Raw genomic sequence first — 22097 nt, 5'->3', positions numbered from 1 at the left:
ACACCTTGCCGTTGGGCATCTTGGTTTCACGGATTTAACATACGTACTACGATGAGAGAAAAAGAAAGAGAGAGAGGCAGAGAGGAGGCCAGAATGCTTTGCAAAGCCTTGGCTTCGACATGCGTTTATTGAGACGTCCGAGGAAGCGAGAAGGAATCGCCGAAGCGTGCAGGAAAACTTCACGTCGTCACCGCTACTAAACAAACTCATGCGCCCCCATTGACCCGATCCGTGGCTTGTGGCATGCCCAACATTAAGAAGCTCCACCCGTTACAAAAGCCGCATGATTGAGTTCCCATCCATTAACAGAGCCAAAACCTCCCCGCCGGGTCGTCAAGTTTACGCATCGCCGGCGTTTTCGCCGGCGAAGAGAGAAGAGGTGGAAGCAGAAACGCCAGTCCATGATACAAAGGGAAAAATGATGTTTTTAAAAAAAAATATGCAGCCAGGCCCCTCAGCAGAGGCCGTTGTAGCTGCCCAGCAGGCCGGCCAGTCACAGGAGGTCGCGCTGGCTGACGGTCTTGCCCTCCTTTGGCGCGACTACGAGGTAGCCCGCGCCGAGCGCCGAGACTCCAACCAGCGTGTAGACGACGCCGGCCTTGAAGGCCTCGTCGCTGGCTTCGGCCTGGGCGCGCTGGATGCTGCTGCGAATCGTGCCGCTGATGGCGGAGGCGCGGGCAGTGGACGAGTTGCTCGCCAGGCGCGAGGAGGTCTGCGACACGGAAAGGTTAGCACCAGCTGGGCCGTCGCAAACGGAAAGACTGAGCGCGGAAAGACGTACAGCGAAGGCGCGGCGAGATGCAGCGCGTGCGGCGGAGGCGACGAAAGACATGTTGGTCTGAGGTTTTCTTTCCTTTTCTTTCTTCTTTTGTCTTGGGTTCGTTTGAAGTTTTGCTACTCTGTCCTGTTCCTGGACGGGGGATTTAGCAAAGCGCTGGCTACGATCGGGCCACGAGGTAAGAAAAGGGCGGCGGCAGGATGCCAGGAACCGCACTCACCTTTTTCTAAGCGACGCAAAGGATGCAAGTCTATGCAGAGGTAGAGACGGTCGATGCGGACGCGGTCTATGGTCTATAGTTGCTCTATTGCGCAAAGAGGGAGAAAAACCAGAGGCGCAAAAAAAGAGAGCGGATGTGGTTCTAGATGATGGAGACGACGAGTATCGGGGCCGGGAAATGGCGCAAGAAAAGGGAGATCTCTGGGGAAGAAAAACGAATATGGGGAACGCACCGGGGGCGCTTGCACGGGAGCAGCAGCCGCAAACAGCGAGCCCCCGCCCGCACAGCCAAAAATGGTCACCCACATGCGTCCCTTCGTACATACCACGTAGCAGCGGCAAAGGCAGGCCGCAGCCGTGGTGGGCGGTGAAAAAGGACGCCAAACATCGCGAGGAAGCAAAAAGGACCAGCAAATGAGCGGCTGCGAACCGTCCTCGTTGGCTTGACCCGCTGCCATCCACGACCAGGAACCGAGCGTGGTTCGAGAAGATCTCCTCATCTGTCTTCCCACCGTGGGCTGACACCTCCGTTTCACATTCCCACCTCGCCTCTGCCATCTCTCACACCCGTCTGCCTGATGGGGCACCTGGACGAGATCTTTTTTTTTTTCGCCTTCCTCCTCTTCTCGCACACTTCGGTGGCGATATGTGCGTACCATCCTTCGTCACTTGCACGTGCTGCCGTGCGTTTTCCCTCATCGTGATGTAGATCTTCTCTAACGATGACCTTGTGCTTTCGCCACCACTCACGCCCATGAGGGAAAAAGAAGGGGGGGAAGTTATCACCGACAATGTCCCTTGACCTCCGCTGTGATGGGTCGGCGTTTCTCGTCGGAAAATTCGACCTGCCCATCTCCGCCACGGCGGCGCTCTGGAATAGTGATCGGAGTATCGGAAGTCTCGACGCGGGGAGATCGATCTCGGTCAAAAGCAGTTTGAAGTGTGGAGCTGGCTCTAAAAAAATGAAAAAATTGAAAAAAAATGAAAAAAAAAAAAAAAAAACCCTTCGGCGAACGTAATCAAAAAGCCGACCTCTCTGGACGGTGATGCATCTGCTTGTTCTCGACCGCTTCGAAACCTCCATCAGCGCAGACTACCGTCGCTGTAGTTCGCCGAACGTGAGTGAAAAGTCTCGACCATATGCGCCGCGAAAAGCGTCTTTGCGTTCCGCTCTGCACCATGGTGGCGGAAAAGTTTTCGCCTTGTATTTGCCTTGAGAGGCATCTTAGTAGCCACGATCCGTGGCAGGCGACCTTTGAACACGCCGGTGACCCGATGAGCCTCATACCAAGCTCTTGCCCTTTGTCTACGCCCAACCGAGTGTCTGTGATGTCTCGTGGTGCGTCACCTGTGGACATTGGTGAAGTCGCGATTGGCGACACCGCGAACCGCTGCCTTTGCTATGATGCACAGCTGGAGCGACACCTCGACGGCTCTCAGGATCCCACCGCTAAAAGTGTGTAGAGTGTGTTGCGCTTCATCTACGCTGGTTGTCTCCGCCACGACATGCAGCAGCAAAGATCCGAGAGGCCTTTAGTCTTGTTGATTATGAAAAATCACATCAGCTCTGTCCTAGAGCTTCGAAGACTGGCAGCCTAAGAAGGAACTCGTCACGTCGAGTCTAGACCGTTAGTTGTTGGGACTCTGAACGCGCCCTGGATGCATGCAAATATCTGAGCCTGTCGCCATGATGCTGACTTAGCACATGAAACGGTTGGGCTATCAAATGCCGAAACGTGCGTCCGGTCGATGAATCAGACTCGGCAGCCACACTCTGTATGGACTGTTAAACAGAAAGAGATAAAGAGAGAGGGCATGCAAGTACGAGTTTGTCCATCTTCATTCACTCAGAATCACTTCCGCCAACGACACAGAAGCACGAAGACATAGAGAAATGGCACAACCTCCCTTGTCAGTTCTCATCGCCATTGGCAGTTGGCAACAACATTGACCAATCATCACCACCAAAGACTCCGTTTATGCTATATGTCCTATGTAGTAATACACAGTAGATACACAATGCACTAAATGGGGTTTGACAGCGCTCTTCGGCTGATACATCTTCGTCTACTCAGCAATGGCCAGCAGCGCGCCTTCCGGCGGTCTCTGGCCCATGTGTGAACCGCGGTGGGCGCGGGCATTCTTATCCAAGATCGCCAATCGCGTTCAGCCAGGTACGTGCCTGCGAGACTCTGCACTAGCAACGTGCGCTCGCAAGTCTCGTGGCAATTCCGTACATATCCAATCTAGTCGACGGCACGACTTCAAATAATAATCATCGTGAGCTTTTCCTTTTTGCTTAACCCCTGGCTCTTTCAGCTTGGCCGTCGAAACAAATGGCCTTCCGTGCTGTACACCCAATCGTCAAGACTGCCCACGCTAACATCTGCAAAGATAAGCCAAAGATACTTCAGCGTCTCGGCCGCCCAAAAACTTTCACTCTCGTCTAGCCAGCCGCTATGGTCCTTCTCTCCTCCCGCACCCTTGGTCTTAGGCAATAGCATGACGTCTTGGAGCCCGGCATAACCGTACTCAGTTTTGCAGTGCTTCTCTATGGCCTGGAATGCCTCCCACGCCCATTCGCGGTAGCGTTGTTCGCCTGTGATGCGGTACGCGTAGAAGAGAGACTCGACGTACTCAGGACGGAGTTTGTACTTCGGATTGACAGTCCAAAACCCGTAATCCGCGTGTTCTGAAAGTTGTCGCTCGGTTTCTGGTGCAAAGGTGCCGTTGCGGTATGGAGGCGCTGGTATCCACGACCAAGACTCTGGTCCGATCCCTGTGGGCGTTGCGGAGTAAGAGTGCCGGCAGCCTTCAAGAAGAGCTTGACCGAGGACGAGAAGATCTTTCCGATTGAGGTGACGTGCACCAAGAAGCAGGTTGCCGGGCGCGAAGCACGCAAGGTGGCTCTGTTCATTGAGAAACCAAGGGCCATTCAGCTTTCCCATGTACAGATGAGAGACCGGGTGGTCTAAGGATGGAGAAGCCCGGCTAGACAGGTTGTGTCGTAGCGCGTCAGCAGCTTCGAGCCAACGCTGAGAGTACATTTTGCTATTAGGGGAATGTGGGCGCAGGAGGGCAGCCTTGATGAGGTACTCGTAGTAGCTGTCGTGGCCAGCATCCCAGTGCTTCTGCCGACCAACTGGCTCTCCAGTGATGATGTCAATGGGAGCGTCGACAAGACCGGGAGCATCGACGATCCACTTGCTGTACACGAGCGGGAACCAAGCCAGTGTGCTCTTAGCGCAATACTCCCAGTTGCCCGTAAGCTCGCTTAGTACGCAGTTCTCGAGGATGTTCGAGCCAGCACGCGCGGGTCCTATTGCCGGATTGATGTAGCGAGGCTTTGAGGGATCCTTCTCGTACACCTCTGGTGGGTCTGGAACTCCAGAACGCTTGCTGAAATCTACACGGGGCCACGGCATCCCCGTAGGTGTCGAATAGGCAGGCAGCAAATTCTTTGCCAGCATCTCAGTCTTTGCAAGGAGCTTCTTCCTCTTCGCCGAGTTTATGACTTTTTCTGGAATCACCTTCTCGTCCACCAACTGTATCAAGCTCACCAGACCCCCCAAGTATCGTATGGTCGTCTCGAACGGGTCGACCAGAGCAAAACTGGACGAGAAATCGATCTCGTCGATGATGTAGTCCACGCACAGTGTCAACTCGTCCCACATCCCCATGAGCGCTAGTGTGGTGCTGGCGTCAACGATGGTAGCTCCCCAGCCGTTCCGTGTATTACCAACACCGCCCGTTACGGGCAAAATCTCGTCGTTGCCCCAGGCACGCTTCCTGTATCCTTCAAACGTATGTCGCATTGCCTTTTTGACAGCGTCTCTCCGCTCCACGTCCGCCTCCCCGGTGCTGTTGACCCACTTCTCTTGCTGGATCCATTGTCTCACACGCTTTGGGTACTTGGGCGCGACGACCACCGGCTTGTGAAAGGCAACGTAGAGGAGGTAGAAGATGATGACGATGCTGGCGGAGATGAGCTTGGCAGTCGTGACAGGATCTCGGCTGCGTGAGAGCGGCCGCATGTTGAAAGAATTCTTCTATGGGAATTTAGCAGGCAGAACTCCCATCCGCAGCCGTCCTCTGCTACTGTCCTCTGCTAGTTGAGCAACCTTGAGCTCCAAGCATGCGCATCCTGTTGGACGCCAGATCTCAATGTAGCTTCGCGACCTTGCCTAGGAACTTGCTCTTCGCGCGGGTCGTTCATAGACCAGACATCTATTCTGAACGAGCGACTCGTAAATTGCTATCGCCAGTGGACAGAGCCCTTGGGATTGATGATTCAGCGTAGTATATAATCGACTGAAGTCCGATGGTAGCAAAGTGGCACTTACTCGTTTGGTGTTGGGTCCTGGCGGCCCTGCATATGATCGACTGCGGCCGTGCGGAGCCCGCTTCAAGCTTGCATTTCTCCATTGAGCCTCCATCATTGCTCGTTGTCGGCATCAGCATAAGTGCATTAAGGACCTTCAGTTGAATATGAGTTCCTGGCTGGCGTAAGTCTCCTCGCTCAGTCTGTCAGCAGACCTCAATCCCTTGGATTTAGCTTCATGTCATCACGAGATGCGTCTTCCCGCTGACTTTTCTCGCACATAGAAAGTATCAGGCCTTGACGCCAAAAACAAAAGCTCTCATCGGCTTTGGCGTCATGGGCTACGCGGCCTTGGGTTTGTATCTGTCCGACTCTGCGGAAGAGAAGTTCGGGATGAAGGCGACTGAGGAGGACAAGGAAAAACTCAAGGCGTTGATCCCCAAGGTCCACACGATCGAAAAGGGCGCCTCGCCGCTCGCGAAGGACCGTTGATGGACCGGCTCAGCTTCACCTTTACAAGCCATTGCAACGCACGGCGAACATAAACATCCGCAAATGGCGACCGAGGCCCTGCCGTGATCTCAGCGCAATGCACTGAGGATAATTCAAGCTCGTTCGACCGGCCCCCAACGGTGTGTCACTCTCCGTTCTTCCGCATCTGCCACGGATTGTGATTCAAAGAACTCTTCGACATTTGCCATTTTGGTGCTCTGGGCTGCTCTTGTCTGGATCACCTGACCATCAGCGATAGTCATGATCCACATGCCCGGACAGCATGCAAAATTCTACCATTCAGTGTCGAGGCTAGTGCCCTGTGCCACTTGCAATGATCAGGGCGGGCAGATGCTTTGCTCGTGCATGTGTTGTTGTCCTTGCTTGTACATAGATAGACAATGATTTCGAGCAATCGAATGAGGTCACGAAACATTGAGAAGAGTTCTGCAACTGCGTTAAGAGGCGTGATCGTGTCGGACATTTGGGCGACAAGGTATTGTCTGCGTCTTTGCGAGCCGCGGCATCAACACCCGAAGCCCCAACAACAATCGGCCGAAAGGTGGACTTTGATCTCTCTTCGACGCAACATCTAGTACCATTTCTTCATCAATTTTGACGTACAGAACAATCGATCGGCAATTGTGCACCGCCTGTGAAGATCTTGCGAGCGTCAGCATGACTCTCTCCGAAGGGCCTACTGGCATCACAACCACGTATTATTGACGTGGATCATCAGCCATTTCAGTACGCAAAGGAGAACCTAGCTCGTGCGAGATCATGCTCATCCGACCACTGGACGTTAGGACAGAGAAGTGGCCAAAAGCATCATCCCGTAACACAGGAATGCCCGATTCATCAGCAAGAGCTCTTCTCGAGCTTCTGGTGGAAGCCGGCGTAGCCATTCATTTCTTGTTCCGACCCCCGTACTTGGCTACATGCTACTGAGTGAGAGGCCATGAGGGCAGCATTGCAAGATCAAAAATACAAAAGTCCAGAAATGGTACGATAGGATGGAGATGAGCGTTAGGTTTTACAAAGGTGAAGAGGCCGGTATAAAACGCCACGGCCTGACAAGGTAGAGGGACAACCACAAAGGAAGACCACCGTCCAACCGGTCACATAAAGAGAGTCGAGACCAAACCGCGGTCCCAAAATTTTCTCCGCGGGATTTGCATCACTTGAAATGTTGAACTAAGCAGGATGAAACTAGACTTGAGCGTGCTCCAACCGGCGGTCAAATCTTGTACGTGTCAATCTTGATCCAAACGAACGTGGTGACGGCGGATCAGGCGATGATAAATGAGAGAGGCAAGAAATATATTCCGGATAAGGCTAGAATATGAACGTCGCATTCAGACGGGCTCCTGCAACAGAGCTACAGACGAGCTGTTGGAGACTTTCTTATCTTTGTCATGACTCTTGTTTCGTTCACGGAACAAACTGTATTCGATGATGCTTCGCACAGGCTATGTTCACATAAAATTTTTGCAAGTGGATATTGCCGCTTCCGTTTTGAAAAGCTTTTGGGGCTAGAGAAGACAAGCGGCATCGCATAGCAGAACCAAGATTCTCTCTAAATAACCAGCAACGATGCTGCCATGGAGGAATTCAGGATGCGTTTTCTTCTCTTTTGCAGCGGAATCAAAGAAAGGAAAAGAAAAGTAAATAAAAGGAACGACTTTAAAGTATATCATTGAGTCTGGGAACTCATTTGTTCCTCCGAGGGAGTAGTGTCACGCTTCTCTTGAGCCGCGCCTCCCAGCTTCTTAAAGTCGAAACATGCTCCTGGGTGGAACAGATTGAAGCCGACGATGGCGATCGAAACCATGCTTGATGGGATGTCAGCTTTTGCAAGGCATGAATGGACAGAGTGTGGCCGCTTACAATGAGTCTAGAGCAAGAAACAGCGTCTCGTCACGCAAGATTTGGTTCTTTCGGCTCCATCCACCAGCCAGCTCTGCGACGCGATACACGCAACGGATGAGGATCGTTGTGTACGCAAGTATGATAGCGCAAAGGAAAAGCTTGAATTTCAGGGTGCGCCGGAGCGTCGACGTGGCCGGGTTGAGCTCGTGCTTGTGGGTCTTCACGGTTCGAAAGAGGTACTCAAGGGCTAGCATACCGAAGACTAGGAGGGTGAACACTTGAAAGGCGAGACCGGCGATGGTGATGTTGTTGCCGACATTGAAGAGACTGTTGGTCACTTGCACGGTGGCCGCGATTCCCCCACCAGCACCTTGAAGTGCTATCGAGAAGATGTCGCAGATGATGAAGATCCACGTGTATAGGCTTGGCCTTAAGACAGACCATTCGGCGCCAAAGGTCAAGACAAGGTGCTTCAGCTGAAGGTATATACCTGCGGCGAGGAAAGCAGGCGCGAACGTGAGAAGGATGATTTGAATCTTGAAGCCCACGTCGCTGAACGGATTGCGGTGCATCATGAGTCTCCCAATCTCGCCTACGGCTTCACAAAGACCGCCGATCGTCATGGCAATCATGAAGCTCCACGTCTTGTAGCGGATGCCCTGAACGGTGTGGGCAATGGTAGAGACGGCGAAGATCCCAAGGAAGAGAGCACTCCACACGAGGCTCGGTGCGTAGCCATAGATGCTGTTTTCAACCGGACACGACGGGCTGACCTCTTTACAACGCAAGGCTCCCGCACGAGCATAAAGATTGGCCATGGTAAAGCGTGTCGGCCCGGTGATGTTCGTAAAGGAAGCTCCAAGTGATATGGAGGAACACGATGAAAAACAGTAGAAGAATGAAACACCGTCTCTGGGGTCAGAAGAAGATTTGAATTATGTCCTCGTCATGAAGGCAGCGAAACATGCGAGCCTAGTCCTCATTTAATATCCTGATGTTCTTCTGGGCGCCAGAAGTGACATACCTTAAGGGGGGGGGGGGGGGAAGACCCACACATGCTCTTTTTTTTTTTTCTTCCGTAGCGACCACGCAATGCCATCGCATCTGTGCTGTGGTCGAACCAGTACGGTATCAGAACCTGTACTTTCGAGCCCGTGGATTGTCGGATTGCACGGTTGAGGGAATGGGCAGTGTCACTATTTGGACGGGGGCGTGCTGCAGCTGCGTAAACCATTCCGTTTGGGGTCACCAATGCGCGGGCCAAGACCTTCCCTTTGATACTTTCTTCACACGCTGCCCCCGGAAGATATCGTCTGCCCGGAGCCCTCCAGACCAGCAAATGAAGCCGGGTAACGGTACGGGTGGCGGAGTGAGCCAAGAGAACAGGAGGTTGGAAAATGGGTGATCGCTACGTGGGCAACTCAGACAGCGTTGACCTGTTTGTCCTTCTCGGTGTCCGCGTCTTCGCAGTCGGGATAATTTGAGTTAAGAAACGATGCGACCAATTTCTCTTCAACGTTTCAGCTGCAAAAGAGAAACTTTCCTCAAGGAGCTTACAAGGCAGAGTAGGGAGCCCAGATCTGCCTTTCGCCTGTTGACCCGCGATTACTTGAGCTCCTTGGTATAGCAGTATATCTATATCGGTGTTGCACCTTTTTTGTGAGCGACGGCGAACGAATATGCAAACAACTGACCCTACCTTTGCCTCCTTTCCACAGCCAAGTATCGGCCGTGTGTTCGCTGTGACGTGTATCGGGGCGCTTCGCATGCTTAAGGCGTCAATTTTGAATAGCACCGCCTCCTTCTTTCCGCTACCCTAGCTGCTGAGACAGTGCTACCTCAGTTTCGATCACCCATCAAACCCTTGGCGCTATCGGAAGCCAGCCACAAGGTATCAAGCTTTCGAAACTAGACATGGTGGATGTCAAAATTTAAATCATGAGGAGCTTCGAGCCATGAACATAGCAAGGTAATCACGTACTCTTGTACGGTGGTACAAAGTAATCTATCCCAAAGGCGGGGATAAATGCGGCAGTGGCAGAGAAGAAATAGGAATGGTTTGCGGCTCGCCTTTGCTCGTGTGCGAAAGTGGCGTTCAACGGAGCTACTTGGAAGATTCCCAGCACTGGACTAATAGCACGGTCGCCCTCTTGTAATTTACCCTTCGCTACGGCAGATCCTTGCACTGACTACTTGTTACCGTGCACGAAACTGATCTACCTTGGGCCATCCACCTACAAGTGCAGGGCAGCTGGTTGCGACAACTTAGCGCTTTTACATATTGCTAAACAGGAAGACACGTCAGTTCCTAGAGTCCGGGTCGCATGGGTGGATCTTTCTTGCGGTGGGCGGTCAGAGTTGACTCGGAAATGGCTGAAGTAAGCATTCCAACTCAAAATAAAGATAATATGTTCGACCAAAAAGAGGAAAACATGAACAGCAGATTCAGGAGGACGTCGACATGTCATGGACAAGACACACGCTGGATTTATGGATCTCCTCATATGACTTGCGACCAGAGTCCGAGGGGACCAATCATCTGCTTCAGGAAGCCATGGAAGCTAGAAACAGCCTCTGAGTAGGCATTTGCTAACTCGTGGTCCCTGCGGCGTTCGCAGGGCAGAAACAGCCATTCGTCGCGAGCATATAACTCGTCCGGCTCCCTCCACATGATGCAGGTTAGTCTGTTCGCTCGAGAATTGACAAAGTCGCTCTCATCCCGAACTTCGACCGTGGGATCGAGCATGCATTCTCTGACCCGACTCTCCTCTGGCGGTATGTCAGAATTCCAGGTCCTTCGATCGTTCACGTCAACGCCATGTTCGATCTCGATCAGCCTTTGGGCCACAGGAGCCAAGGTGGCCGTCTTCCACAAGCCCTCTTGCTCTTCCGATAGCATCTTCATGTACGCAAGAGCGGCGATACGCAACTCGAGTACGCGGCATTTGACAGCGGTGAAATATAGAAGTGGCAAAAAGCACATATCGAAACTGAACTTCTTCCGTCCCGCTGTTGGCGCAAAAAGCTGGTCTTCCGCCTGAAGTCGCGACGCAAGCGCGACAATTTGACCAAACCGATGGTTATGTTCGTCGTACCCGATTTCTCTGCGATACAGAGCGGAGTCGAGCCATATTCCTTTGACAAGTGAGCCCATCTCGAGAAGAACGTGCTGGCGAGTGTTGCGGATCGACGGCCTAAGATTCGCATGGAGGCCTGCTAAATTTTGCCTCCATGAAGCTAAAGCCAATTGGATTCGGTGCTGCTCAGCAAAAAATCGCAGATGTATGCGTTCTTGCCGCTTGGCCCCCAGCCTGTACTCGTCTGATGACCGAACCAAGCGAATCGTCTGGACCAACAGCGCTTGAAGTGCTGCATGCGCCTCAGTAGCGTTGGAAAAGGATTCCACCAGCAACGAGTCCAGCGAGCCAAGCATAGGTACCGCGGTAGCGTCCGCAGCAAAGAAGAACAGAATCGCGTTCAGTCTGACCAAAATAGGCAGCAAGGTTCGACGCATAGCGGGAGTAAGATTTTTAAAGTTGTTGAAGATTAGAATCGCGTGTCTGCAATGATTTAGGGCCGCAGAGGCGTTGCCTTGCATGAATTCTACGCAGGTGAACAGCACGGCCATGGAGATGGCCAGTGCCCCGTCTGTAGTTTTCACGATATGCTGAATCGCCGCGTTGTAATGACTGACAGGTGAGGCGTCTGGTGCGTCGTGACTGTACAGCGAACTGATTGCCATCAGAACGTGTCGGACTGCAGGTTCGCGATGGCTGATCTGCAAGATCAGTCTTGTCCAGAAATCGTCATCGAATAGGCCAGCAAGTCCCGGTCCGGCCACGTGGTAAAAGAATTCCAAGCCTCTCGCCTCGTGTGCTTGATAGCCGGTGGCATTCAGACCGCGAGTAGCGACCAACGGCAGATCCTGTGTGGGAATGGCTGTGGGGTAGCCATCACACTTGCGACCTGTACTCGTGCATCTGGTGCAGGTCGGTCTTGTTTCGTCGCATTTGACCTTGCGAATCTTGCAGGTAAAACATCCAGTTCGGACCTTTCTGCTCCCTTTTCGAGCCATGGCAAATCTCAAATATGAAAACTCCAGCCGTCCGGATCTACGTCGCGTCGGAATCGTTCGTCATCCCAAAAGAAGTACCACCCGTCGGAGATCCGCGATTCGAATCTCGTGCGCAGCGTGAGGTTCTGACATCTGCAAATCTCTGCCCGACCCTTCGGTTAGCGACCCGTGGTTGAACGCACTGAAAGCGTCTTCGAAATCCAGAGCTGAACCAAGAATCGTCGATAAGAGATTCATCTTGGGAAACAAAGGATCTCCGATGATGGTCAGTAAGAGGAGGGCCGTCGGTGCATCTGGCCAATACGAATACGAAGCAAGTCCGATCTGACCAATCAAATCCTTGGATTAGCCTCACGCCGCCCGTGTGGATCTAGAGAATCAACTCTGCTTCGAAATGGGAGGAGGCCTGATCATTTCACCGTTGAAGACCCATTTTTGTCTCCCGGCGCTACCCTTGAGGTTGTGTAAGGCGGCCTCCTTGAGGCCTTCGAGTCCAACCAACCATCTGCCGTTGTTACACCAGAAGAGCACAAGATGCCAAGTTCTTCACGACAACCCAAGTATCAACCTTCCCCTTCTGCTGCAGAAGGGTTTTGCGCAGGACGATTGGTGACTGCATTCAATGACACAGGCGGAATGGTTAGCTGACCGCATCAGTGGAAGTCTTTTCTATTCACGAAATGTATACACACGAAGCCAAGCGCTACCTAGAATTGCCCGTGACAAAACAAGGCTGTCAAAGAAGCAGTGCATGTATGATCCCGCCAGCTCCATCGCAATGCATAGGCGTTGCCACAAATTCTTTTGCAGTAAAGGGAGTTGCGTGTGGAAAAACCCAATCAATATTCCTACCCACAAGTTTCACACCTGTCGGCCAAGCGACCAGGCCTTTCACGTATTTGTCTAATTTGTATCTTCTAGAACGCGGACTTTTTTTTTCTCTGAACGTAGGGAAACGCAGTTTTCCCACTGAAAAATAGTTTGGAGTGCCAAACGTGGAAACAGGAAACCCCCAATAACGCCGTTTTATGAGTCTAAGCCAAAGCTGTTGGTGACAACTTTACGAACAATGCCTTTGCGGCGCGAGTCGTACACACGGTAGATCCAAGTTGGACCTTCGTTGTTCATGCCCCTGTCTATGTATGGAAATATCGTAAATGAAATTCGTTGATGCGTGAAGTGGTAAAGTTGCAACACGTGTCAAGTCGCCTAAACCCGGAGTGCTATCAAGAAGATGATGACGGTGATGAGATTATGATGATGGAAAATATGGTTTGGATGGCCGTAAAGAGTCGCTTTCGAATGACTAAGGTGTCGCCACTGCATTTGCGCCATGTCTGCTGGATGTCTCCTCAGAGCCTCACATGATCCACGTTCATGTTGACACACGCTTGGCGTCCGGCAAGGTCACGAACAGATCCCGCATGTTCAGCCTCGTCATATCAACGGCGTAACGTTCATTGATGTCGACAACACTCCCTAGTTCCTTGCCAAGTCTGTATCCCTCCTTGGCAACGTACGTTCGGATTTGCTTGAGGAGAGACATGACCAGACTCATGCGTTGGTCAGGTTCCCAGTTTGTCTGCCAATTGAACATGCGCGGGGTCAGGAGGAACTGCTTCGCAAGCCAATAGTAATGCACGGCATCGCGACAGTACCCAAGACGGCGGATTTGAGCGCCCGCGGCGGAAGGAGAGCTCGACGGCGGATATTGGAGGTCAATGTCCGTTTCCCACGCACGCTTGAACTTCTCAAGGGCGAGCTTGATGACCGAGACCTGCTGTGCATTGGGCTGTGGCCCCGGCTCAGTGGGCGTTACGCGTCCGCTGCTTGGGTTGCTGCTCGGATAGGAATTGCCAGAGGATACCCAGTCGTGTTGACTGAGAGGTGTGCTCGGATAGGAAGCTGTGAGTGGATCATCAGCGGCTGCCTTTTCAGAAAAACAGCGGAGACAAGATGAAAAGAGTAGGTGCTACTCTCCACACGTGCCCCGGTTTAGGACTTACCGAATCCACCAGGAACAGCAACAGCTGGGGCCTGGGCCAGAGCAGACTGGTTGTGCAGATTCCATATGGCCACATGCAACGCATGGATGAGAAGAAACTTTGAAAACACGTTGGTGGTACGGGGTGCGAATTCGGACTGTGGAGAATAGAGCAACTGTATGCACAGGTGGAACTCCGGCTGGCTCAGGCGGCGGCTGCCTGAGATGTTGCTCTCAACCTGGGCAAGCTCGCCGTTCAAGCCAAGCGCCTTCATGCACGAGTGGGCATCTGGGGCGTCCCAGGCTGCGTCGTCGGCGGGTAGCTGAATATGTATCTCGGAGCACGACAGCTGAGGCGGGTGGTTGAAGAAGATGGCCAAAGCACAGTCGATCAGGAACATGAAAAACATGGCCCTCGAGCGTTCCTCCTGCCTGACCCATGCTTTCCAGTCCCAGGCGCTCAGATCGATGGACGATTGGTAGCGTCGGGGTTGGTGAAGGATGCTGCAGCCTTTCTGGCCGAGGGGAATGGGCCGCGTCAGTCCACATCGTCTTGCAATGACAACCAAGCGTCTGAAGTCATCCTTCGCCTGCGCGCGATGGTTCGCGTCGCCGTGCCAGATGAACATGGACTGCAAGAGCATGAGAGCTTCAATCTCCTGAATATCGGACCACGACGGCACGAAGTTAGAGAGCTCTCCAGACGCATCTTCAGCAAAATGTAGAATTCTAAACGACCGATCAACCGCCTGTCTGGCCAAAAGCATTAGCCACCGCTCCATCTCCAGCCCTAACTCGTTTGCATAGACAGCCCCAATGCACATCATCGAAAGAAGCAGCCCATTGTTTGCGTCGAGCGTCGAGAAAGTAGGCATGTGCACCAGGGGGAAGTGTTCGTTCCAGTTTGTTCTGAAGAGCTGTAAGTAGCGCTTTATATTCTCCGCCGTCAAGATGTGCTTTAGCCGATCCATGGCTTGTAGTTCGTTGCGCGTGCGAGGAAGTCCATCTGTGAAACAGTACGCAATGAGTGCGGCCGCCTTAGCGTCGAAAGGATCACCTAGGTTCCAACCGTCAAAGACTTGATTCGAAGGCAGGGAGGAAGTGGAAGAATACATTTGTGTGTAAAGGCCAGCGTTGCCGTTTCCGGCATCGTTGCCCATCATATCAGATTCAGGCTTTACCGACCGTTCGTTGTTGGCTGCCGGTTGATACATGAAGTTCTCACCGGCTTGTGCCGGATAGGCGCCTGGCCAACCCATGTGCTGGTTCATGCCGTTCGCGTCGGCCGTTCGCGTCTGATTTTGCGCGGCCATGTCCGCAGACGTGATCGGCGTCGCAAAGGCATACGGATTCGCCGGCTGTGGCGCCATCGAGTACGCGCTCATCGGCTGGCTGAGACCCGGCATCGTGACCGCATAATCCTGCGGTCGCATCAGGCTGTTCGACCGTGACGAGCGATTGGACAGCGACTGTTGGTTGTCGAAACCTTGGTCGGCGACGTAGTTCGAGACTGGGTTCATGAACTGATTCGTTATGGCCGAGTCGTACACAGCACCAGAGGCAGGGACGCCGTTCATATAGCTGACTTGGTCGTTCAGGGTGCCAGTTGACAGTCGATTCTGTTGGTTCTGCTTGAGGTGGTTGCGCGAGCCTTCCAAATGGTTCTGGTCTCCGGTGTGGCCTCTTCTTATCGAGCACTTTTGGAAGTGGCGCTTTAAGATGTCACTACGGGAGAACGTGTCCTTGCAGAGCTTGCACTGGTACGGTCGGTCGCCGGTATCTGGCCGTCAAGTAAGCTGAGTTCACACCAATACGACTTACAAGGTTCAAGAAAACAATGCATATCCTAGAGTCCCTCCCCGACGAAGGAACGGTCGGGCCAGCCGAAAGACAGGATCCCGGGAAGGATCGCATCAACGCGGAGGGTTCTTTGGATGCGCACTTTTTTCCATCTCTTCATAATGGGCTGCTGGGCCGTTTTGAAACACGGGAAAATAAGCTTACGTCGCAACATGTGCCGCTTGAGATGCTTCGCATGCAAATACGTCTTTGTGCAATGCGGACACGGAAACTTGCCCTCTTCGTTCTTCGCTGGGATCGGCATCTTGCCGTTAGGTGCGGCGCGCCCGGGCGCGCTGGGCAAAATGCCCCGCCGTCCCTGTTGTCCGACGACGTGTGTAGGTTCCGGTTCGCGCTGGGGTACGTAGCCCGGCTGAGAGACCTGGGCCATCAAGTTGTGATTGAGTCGAGGGAGGAGGTTGTTCTGCTGCAGAGAGGAGGCGGCATAATGCTGCGGAGCCTGCATCGCGACAGAGCCAGGTTGCGAGGAGGGGAAGGTCGGTGGGTGTAGCGTCCTTGGAGGTCCACCAGGCTGGCCGGGTTGAGGGTACGCGCCCGGGTCCGGCGGCGCTGACGAGGTCTGAGGAATCGGTGTATGAGGAGTGATCGGAGTTTGAGGCATGGAACCAGGCACGCTGCCGCCGTGGCCGTTGTACAGCTGCTGGGTATTGTAAGCCGACATTGGGAGACCGTTGATGGGAGGCAGAGTGTTGGACTCTACCTGCTGCTGTGAAGTTTTGCCAGCAAGTGCGTAGGACGGCCCCTCCATTACTGGCGGAGGACAAAGTGTGTCTGAGAGAGAAGAATAGGAAGCTCGAACCACGGACAAATGTGGGCCTGGAGGGACCTCATCCGAGTGTGGTATAGATGAATGTCAAACCCGGGGAAGGCCTGCCTCTTGAGGAATATCAAGATGGAGCAATTCGACGTTCGCAGGTCAACGGACCATGGGACGCAGCAGTGTGGAGCCCGAGATTGGCCTTGGGATTGGGATGGCCCGTTTTTTGTTGTTTATCGTCGATGATGCAGCAGGCTGGGTTGGCCGAAAAAAAAAATAAGGCGTCTCTTGGAGCTGCTGACAACTGAATGCGGTATCGGTGGATGGTCAGATGAAGATGGCTGATTATTCCCGTGACGGGCCGAAAATGATGTGACTTCTGACTCTGCGTGTATGCTGAGCCGAAGCAAGACTGAATCGATGCAGACGGCAAGATGGGAACGGAAGCAGATTTGGGGGGGTCGGAGGGGGGAAGGGATGTGGAATTGGCCGAAGGACAGTTGGTAGGTGGAATGGGGGGTGTGCGTATGTGGTAGGAGGGAAGCCGGGAGATCCGAGCTTTCGCGCCGTCGATGAACAGGAAAGCGACGTCGACGGTGGTATTCCGCAGCTGACGATGAATTTTTTTGGTAGCGGCCAAGCGTAGCAACAGGAGCAGTCGCAGCAGCAAACAGCAAGCAGCAGACTGCCGGGAAGGGCTTTTGAGTGGATGCAGATCCGACCCACTGGCTAATCGTGCTTCAAGCCTCTCCCGCTTCAGCAGCGCCCTGTTCTTCCAACGGAAATGGGTGGGGGGCTGTGCTCGCGCGACTCAACGTCAGGTCGTTCGCGGACCACGCACGCTGAGATGCACTGTACGGGTGCTTGTCGACGGTTTCAGGAACAGGGTAAAATCCGACGCGCCCTGGCGTTGCTCTGCAAGTCAGAGTGGAGTTTGAAGCGACGGATAGAAGTGGAGCTGTAGACCTGGAGCGCTGGAGTGCTGTGAAGCTGCCGGAAGCTCGTCGTCGACGAATGCCCTCAGGCCAAGCTGTGCTTGCGAGTCGCACGGGAAGCCGAAAAACAGGCTTTGCGTGTGTTTAGCCGGACCGTGAAAGGCGAATGACGACAGGAGTGAGCGCAGAAGGAAAATTTTTTTTATCCTTTCTCTGCCTCGCACGCGCCCGTGTGATTAGAAAAGGGAAAAAAAAAGCGGGCGATGCCGAAGTGGGTGTCGGCTTTGCAAGCTTTTTTCTTACGTATGCGCTCTTGGGGGAAGGGCAAAAAAGGAACGGACAGACCAATGCAGACAGAAGAACGCACAGCAGGGCGTCTGTGAAAAGTGATGAGGATGGCGAGGGGAGGGACAAGCAGGTTGGAGCGATTAGCTGGATGGAATTTGATGAACAGCGAACTGGGACGGGACGAGGTGGAACAATGGCCGTACCGGAGCTGGGCCGTGACGTGGGAATTTCCTCGCTGCTCTTAGCACCAGCACGTCGTGAAGAAAGCGGAAGGCTAGGGGAAGACCCTTTTCGGCGTTTGTTGGGGCAGGTCACCTTTCAGGTGGCGAGGAGGGAGCTGGCCGATTGGTTCGCGGCTGGAAGGCAGATGGCAAAAGAGATAGAAGCGTTCTAGCAGCTCCACGTCGAGGAAGGGCGGGAAGGCCGAGCCCTGATGATGGAGGGAGGCAAAGAGCGAGGTTGGCCGGGAGAGCGACGTTCGATCGTCTGCTCGTTCGTTCGACGGGGACGACTGTCTGGCGCGAGAGGCACACAGGAGGAGCAAGACAGGTAGATGGGATGAGCAGGGGAGACAAAAGCGAGAAGGAAAGAAAAAAAAGAAAAAAAAATAGAGCCAGGCGCTAGTATGCAGGCGGGCGTGCGTGGTGCCGCGAGTTGACGTTAGAGGCACAACACAGAGACACGCACGCGCTCGCAGCACAACAAGAGGACAGGCGGCGATGAGAAAACACCGTACCGGCTCGACGCAGATGCTCACGACCGGCCCCAAGAATAAAACGAGCAGGCCCAACTCCAGGCCGACGCCAGGCCGCACGCATGGGAAACTACTTCACGTCGCCATCGCGCTTGGCACGCCAGACACATACCACTTGTCTGTCCACCCCCTCGCCTCTCAACGCGTCCTTGTTGCAGGCAGAGTTGCACTGCTCGTTTCGAGTAGAGCAGCGAACAAAACCACGGGCCAGCCACAAGGCCCAAAAGCCAAAGCAACGGCTCCGGCCAGCAACAAAGCGCAGGGCGAGCATCCTGGCGCCCTCCGCCGCGTGCGACTCGGTCGCGCTTCTGTTCTGCTGCGTTTCCGTTCTGCGATGCGCTCTGTGACCGCACACTGTGCAGAGCATGCTGTGCTGTAAGCCAAAGCGCCGCTCCGCAGTCGCTCGACCGGGCTCTCGTATCTTCTGGCTCGATCGCGCTTTGTTCGCAGTCTCATGCCAGCATCGCCCAGCCCGTGGTTCAACCATCCGTCCCGGCTGGTTGGGCCTCGCCCAGCTGTGAACCATCGTGTGCCAGAAGCCGTCCAGAATCTGCCGCCCACACCACGCGGTCTTTGCGCCGAGCCTCAGCCGTGGTAAGTCATGCTCTGGACGAAGAACACGCGCAATTGCGTTACATTCTGAATCATGCCGCCGTCTTCCCTTCCGCCGTCCACTGCCAGCCCGTCTTGGCCCTTACGACTTGAGTGCTTCGTCGTGTGTTCGCTGGGAGATCGTCTTCTGTCTGATACGTCACCAGCCGACGTGTCCTCGAAACGCTCGAAAGGCGAACTCCCAGCAAAGCAGAAGACAACGCCAGCGTCCCCCCCCCCCCTTCCCCTCGCGCAGTCCGCGGAGGCAGCGAAGGGTATTGGCCCTTTTCTCCCTCGCCGCGGACTGCGCGTCCACCTTTTTGTTGTTCCCCGTCGGCGTCCTAGCCACGGCTGCTGGCCTACTACTCTTACTGCTGCTGCTGCAACTCCTGCTACGGGCCACCATGCTCTGCTCCTGCTGCCGCCGCCGCCCTGGAGTCAGTAGCTTCGTCAGTAGTCAGTCCCCTTTCAGGTGTTGGCCTGACCTGCGTCGTAACCCCGGTCGCATTCTTTAATGATCCGCTTAGGACGGCACTTCTGAGCAAGCCACTGAAAACGCCGAGCACGCACTCCATGGCATTGGCTACGTCTAGCGTTGGCCGCCCTCGCACGAATTATTCCCGAGAATAGCGAACCCAGTCATCCTGTTCCCTGCTTCGCTGGCGTTCTATCACGTGTCAGACCTCCCATCAGCGGGTGTGCGTGTCGCGCTGCCTCAGAGCCAATGACTGTGGACGGACGGGCTCAGAATGCATCGAGAGCAAAAGCCAGAAGACTCTCTACCGCCACACGTACGCGTTCGCATACACTTACAATGCTCATTCGCACACACACACACACACACACACACACACACACACACACACACACACACACACACACACACACAAGCACAAAGGACCCTGCCGTGACGTGCATGCAACAGCAGGAAACGCCTAGGCCCCTCGTGTCGTTGCGCGAGGTCCAATCAATGCCGCTTCTGCCTTGAAGCGCGTGTGCCGGGATAAGCATGGCAGGTACAACACGAAGGCTCGACCAGAATCGTTGACCCGCGTTCCATCGACCTGTAAGGCCTACAAAGGCCTGCAGAATAAAGTTTTCTCGCCACCAGGATCGTCGCTGTGCACTTCTTTGCCAGCGACCCTGTTTTGATGCTGCGCCCGACAGATTATAGACTTGGTCAAATGGCCGCGTTGCGTCGTTACGAGCACTGCGATCGAAATCTCTTTGAAACGTGCTCATAATTGGGATTCTGCTTGCACGTTACGGCGAAGCCTCATTTCTCCTTCTCCGTCAAGCAGCACAAGCCAGTCTGCACACGTACACATCTACACACGCACACACACACACACACACATACACACACACAAGAAAAAGGAAAAACACCGAGAGGAAGATTCGTGTCGCGTTTTGAAGAAATTGCCATCTGGTCACCACATCCCCGTCACGAGAGTGCAGGAGTGGAGCCAGCATACAGTCACGTCTTTCCTCGAAGTTTCGACATCGAATGTTCCATGGGCAAGGATTAGACGATCTCCCGCGCCTGACTCCACCAGAGCCCGTCCTGATATTTTGGACGATAAATCTTGACCACCGTGCAGCGCTATCCCTCCCCTGCTTGTAAGAAAATCAAGCTCCCTTCTTGGGACAAGACGCATCCTAACTTATTTTGTTTTTTCCCCCCTTCCCTTCCCTTTTTAGTGACTTTGCCCCTCTGCGGACGATAGCACCATGTTCTCTCTGGTGAGACGGTGTGCCCGAGAAGAGCTCGGTCCTGGTGTGTCAGACCGACGGTCAGACCTCCTCGGTTCTTAATTTGCTCAGTAATGTCTGTTTGATTCATGGCTTTGCGATCCGAAGATAATGCATGCTGATAATCACAATCGGATGACCTTTTCGGATGTGATCCTGGCTGAATCTGTGCTGCTACCTTGCTTACTTGACCAACGTGCGCAAAGAGGCGAGTTCACGACGTTGCTGTCGATGCTGCTTCAATCTTCTGCGAAGATTTGCGCGAATTTGCTGGAGCACGGGGCCTCTTCGACAGAGCTGGCCGTTCAGCTGATCAAGAGATTTGACTGCTGAAGAAACACGCTCGATGATCGAGCCTGTTTATCGCGGCGGCCCAAGTTGGCCCCAAGCATTCCAACCCCGCCCTCAGTTTTGTGGTTTTTGACGCGATTCCACCTGTCCCACATGATGCCCACAAAAAAAGCATTCGATCCGCTGCGTAGGCTTCGAACTCTATATTGACCTCACCTGGTCACGACTGTGCTTCTGCAAGAGTCGCTTGTCCAATTTCTGTGTATTTCAGGCTCAAGCACTCCTGGAGCGGAATTCACGATCACAACAACACCTGAACCGTCGGCCAGCTTTGCGGGCAACTGGAAATGGGTGACAAATTACGACGCAACTCGCCGTTTACCGCGCTTGGTGACTCCTGTACTAGGAATGTCGTCCCGGCAATTCTTGAACGAATCATGGTCTCCCGCTGCTTCACACTTGGTGATTTGTAATGACTTAGAAAGAATTCTTCGCGGCAAGTTCGGTCATGCCCAGGCGACAGCGATCCGGTCACTGCAGACGCATCTGGGCAAGTTTAAATCCTAGATTATCGGATCATGGCCTTGATCTAGTAAAACGGGCTCTTCACCGAAAGGGCGCCATGCCGGAACGATAACAAGACCAGAACGGCACATGCCTAGAGCTAAAGAACCAAGGCAAAGTAGAAGCGGCAACCGAATTTTAATTTGCGCCAACCAGATTCGATCTACCGACATGTGGTTGTCGCTCGTCGCTTATCTTTGGTCTGTTATTTAATTCTTGTCGGGTAATCGGAGAGACTTCGTCCCGGTATGCCGCCTGTAGACTGGCAACATTCCTCGGAAAGGACAGCTCAAGAAGAAGCATGCACATCACTCTGCGGTGACCTTGTGTGCCGAAATGATAAAGCCGCCACCAGCGAAGGATGATCATCGAACGACAAGCTCACGGAGTTTTCCTTTCGGAATCTGCTGCGTCATTGTCACACATATGCTGTGGAGCACAAAGACACCTTGTCTAGTGCGGCTGATTTTTTCTCATTGGGCAACGCTTGTGGCTAGTCGAACCACACTCACCTAGCAGGTCACATGGTGAGAATACAGGCCCGAGAGCAAGGGGGGAAAAAAATTT

General features: G+C 53.7%; 6 protein-coding genes across 7 annotated transcripts; 1 reads left to right on the top strand and 5 right to left on the bottom strand.

Annotated features, from left to right (window-relative positions):
• Window positions 1-493: 493 nt before the first annotated feature.
• On the bottom strand, window positions 494-832 carry PV09_03280 (uncharacterized protein; the record flags this gene model as incomplete). Its single annotated transcript, XM_016356459.1, has 2 exons — window positions 494-712; window positions 782-832. 2 exons carry the CDS (start codon window positions 830-832, stop codon window positions 494-496), a joined length of 270 nt encoding a protein of 89 aa, XP_016215982.1.
• Window positions 833-2912: 2080 nt separating this feature from the next.
• On the bottom strand, window positions 2913-5311 carry PV09_03279 (uncharacterized protein). The gene has a single exon (XM_016356458.1). It carries the CDS (start codon window positions 5029-5031, stop codon window positions 3313-3315), a length of 1719 nt encoding a protein of 572 aa, XP_016215981.1. The 5' UTR covers window positions 5032-5311; the 3' UTR covers window positions 2913-3312.
• Window positions 5312-5485: 174 nt separating this feature from the next.
• On the top strand, window positions 5486-5810 carry PV09_03278 (uncharacterized protein; the record flags this gene model as incomplete). Its single annotated transcript, XM_016356457.1, has 2 exons — window positions 5486-5502; window positions 5603-5810. 2 exons carry the CDS (start codon window positions 5486-5488, stop codon window positions 5808-5810), a joined length of 225 nt encoding a protein of 74 aa, XP_016215980.1.
• A 1407-nt stretch (window positions 5811-7217) lies between these two features.
• PV09_03277 (uncharacterized protein) lies at window positions 7218-9138 on the bottom strand. The gene is made up of 3 exons (XM_016356456.1): window positions 8733-9138; window positions 7698-8651; window positions 7218-7642 (listed from the first exon to the last, which is right to left on the bottom strand). Exons 2-3 carry the CDS (start codon window positions 8495-8497, stop codon window positions 7504-7506), a joined length of 939 nt encoding a protein of 312 aa, XP_016215979.1. The 5' UTR covers window positions 8498-8651; window positions 8733-9138; the 3' UTR covers window positions 7218-7503.
• Window positions 9126-11970, bottom strand: PV09_03276 (the record flags this gene model as incomplete). 2 transcript variants are annotated; one of them, XM_016356454.1, is made up of 3 exons in its annotated part: window positions 9126-9331; window positions 9379-9587; window positions 9661-11970. In XM_016356454.1, one exon carries the CDS (start codon window positions 11752-11754, stop codon window positions 10180-10182), a length of 1575 nt encoding a protein of 524 aa, XP_016215977.1. In that variant the 3' UTR covers window positions 9126-9331; window positions 9379-9587; window positions 9661-10179. The 2 variants fall into 2 exon arrangements, with proteins under 2 accessions (XP_016215977.1, XP_016215978.1); XM_016356455.1 differs by lacking the exon at window positions 9126-9331 and having other exon boundaries at window positions 9344-9587; window positions 9661-11754.
• Window positions 11971-12393: 423 nt separating this feature from the next.
• PV09_03275 (uncharacterized protein) lies at window positions 12394-18213 on the bottom strand. Its single transcript, XM_016356453.1, has 3 exons — window positions 15743-18213; window positions 13761-15518; window positions 12394-13659 (listed from the first exon to the last, which is right to left on the bottom strand). The coding sequence occupies exons 1-3, from the start codon at window positions 16344-16346 to the stop codon at window positions 13130-13132; spliced, it is 2892 nt and encodes a 963-aa protein (XP_016215976.1). The 5' UTR covers window positions 16347-18213; the 3' UTR covers window positions 12394-13129.
• Between the last annotated feature and the right edge of the window lie 3884 nt (window positions 18214-22097).

Source organism: Verruconis gallopava (assembly GCF_000836295.1).
Source record: "Verruconis gallopava strain CBS 43764 unplaced genomic scaffold supercont1.8, whole genome shotgun sequence".
NCBI classification, from domain to species: domain Eukaryota; kingdom Fungi; phylum Ascomycota; class Dothideomycetes; order Venturiales; family Sympoventuriaceae; genus Verruconis; species Verruconis gallopava.
This window is presented reverse-complemented; position numbering and strand designations above follow the sequence as displayed.

Excerpts from the sequence above, each read along its gene's own strand:
- PV09_03279 (XM_016356458.1), bottom strand. The coding sequence starts at position 5,031 with ATGCGGCCGCTCTCACGCAGCCGAGATCCTGTCACGACTGCCAAGCTC.
- PV09_03277 (XM_016356456.1), bottom strand. The coding sequence starts at position 8,497 with ATGGCCAATCTTTATGCTCGTGCGGGAGCCTTGCGTTGTAAAGAGGTC. Across the intron at positions 7,643-7,697 it reads TTTCTTGCTCTAGACTCATT|CATGGTTTCGATCGCCATCG; the intron begins GTAAGCGGCCAC and ends CATCCCATCAAG.
- PV09_03275 (XM_016356453.1), bottom strand. The coding sequence starts at position 16,346 with ATGGAGGGGCCGTCCTACGCACTTGCTGGCAAAACTTCACAGCAGCAG. Across the intron at positions 15,519-15,742 it reads CAAGCGGCACATGTTGCGAC|ATACCGGCGACCGACCGTAC; the intron begins GTAAGCTTATTT and ends CTTGACGGCCAG. Across the intron at positions 13,660-13,760 it reads TGCTGTTCCTGGTGGATTCG|CTTCCTATCCGAGCACACCT; the intron begins GTAAGTCCTAAA and ends ATCCACTCACAG.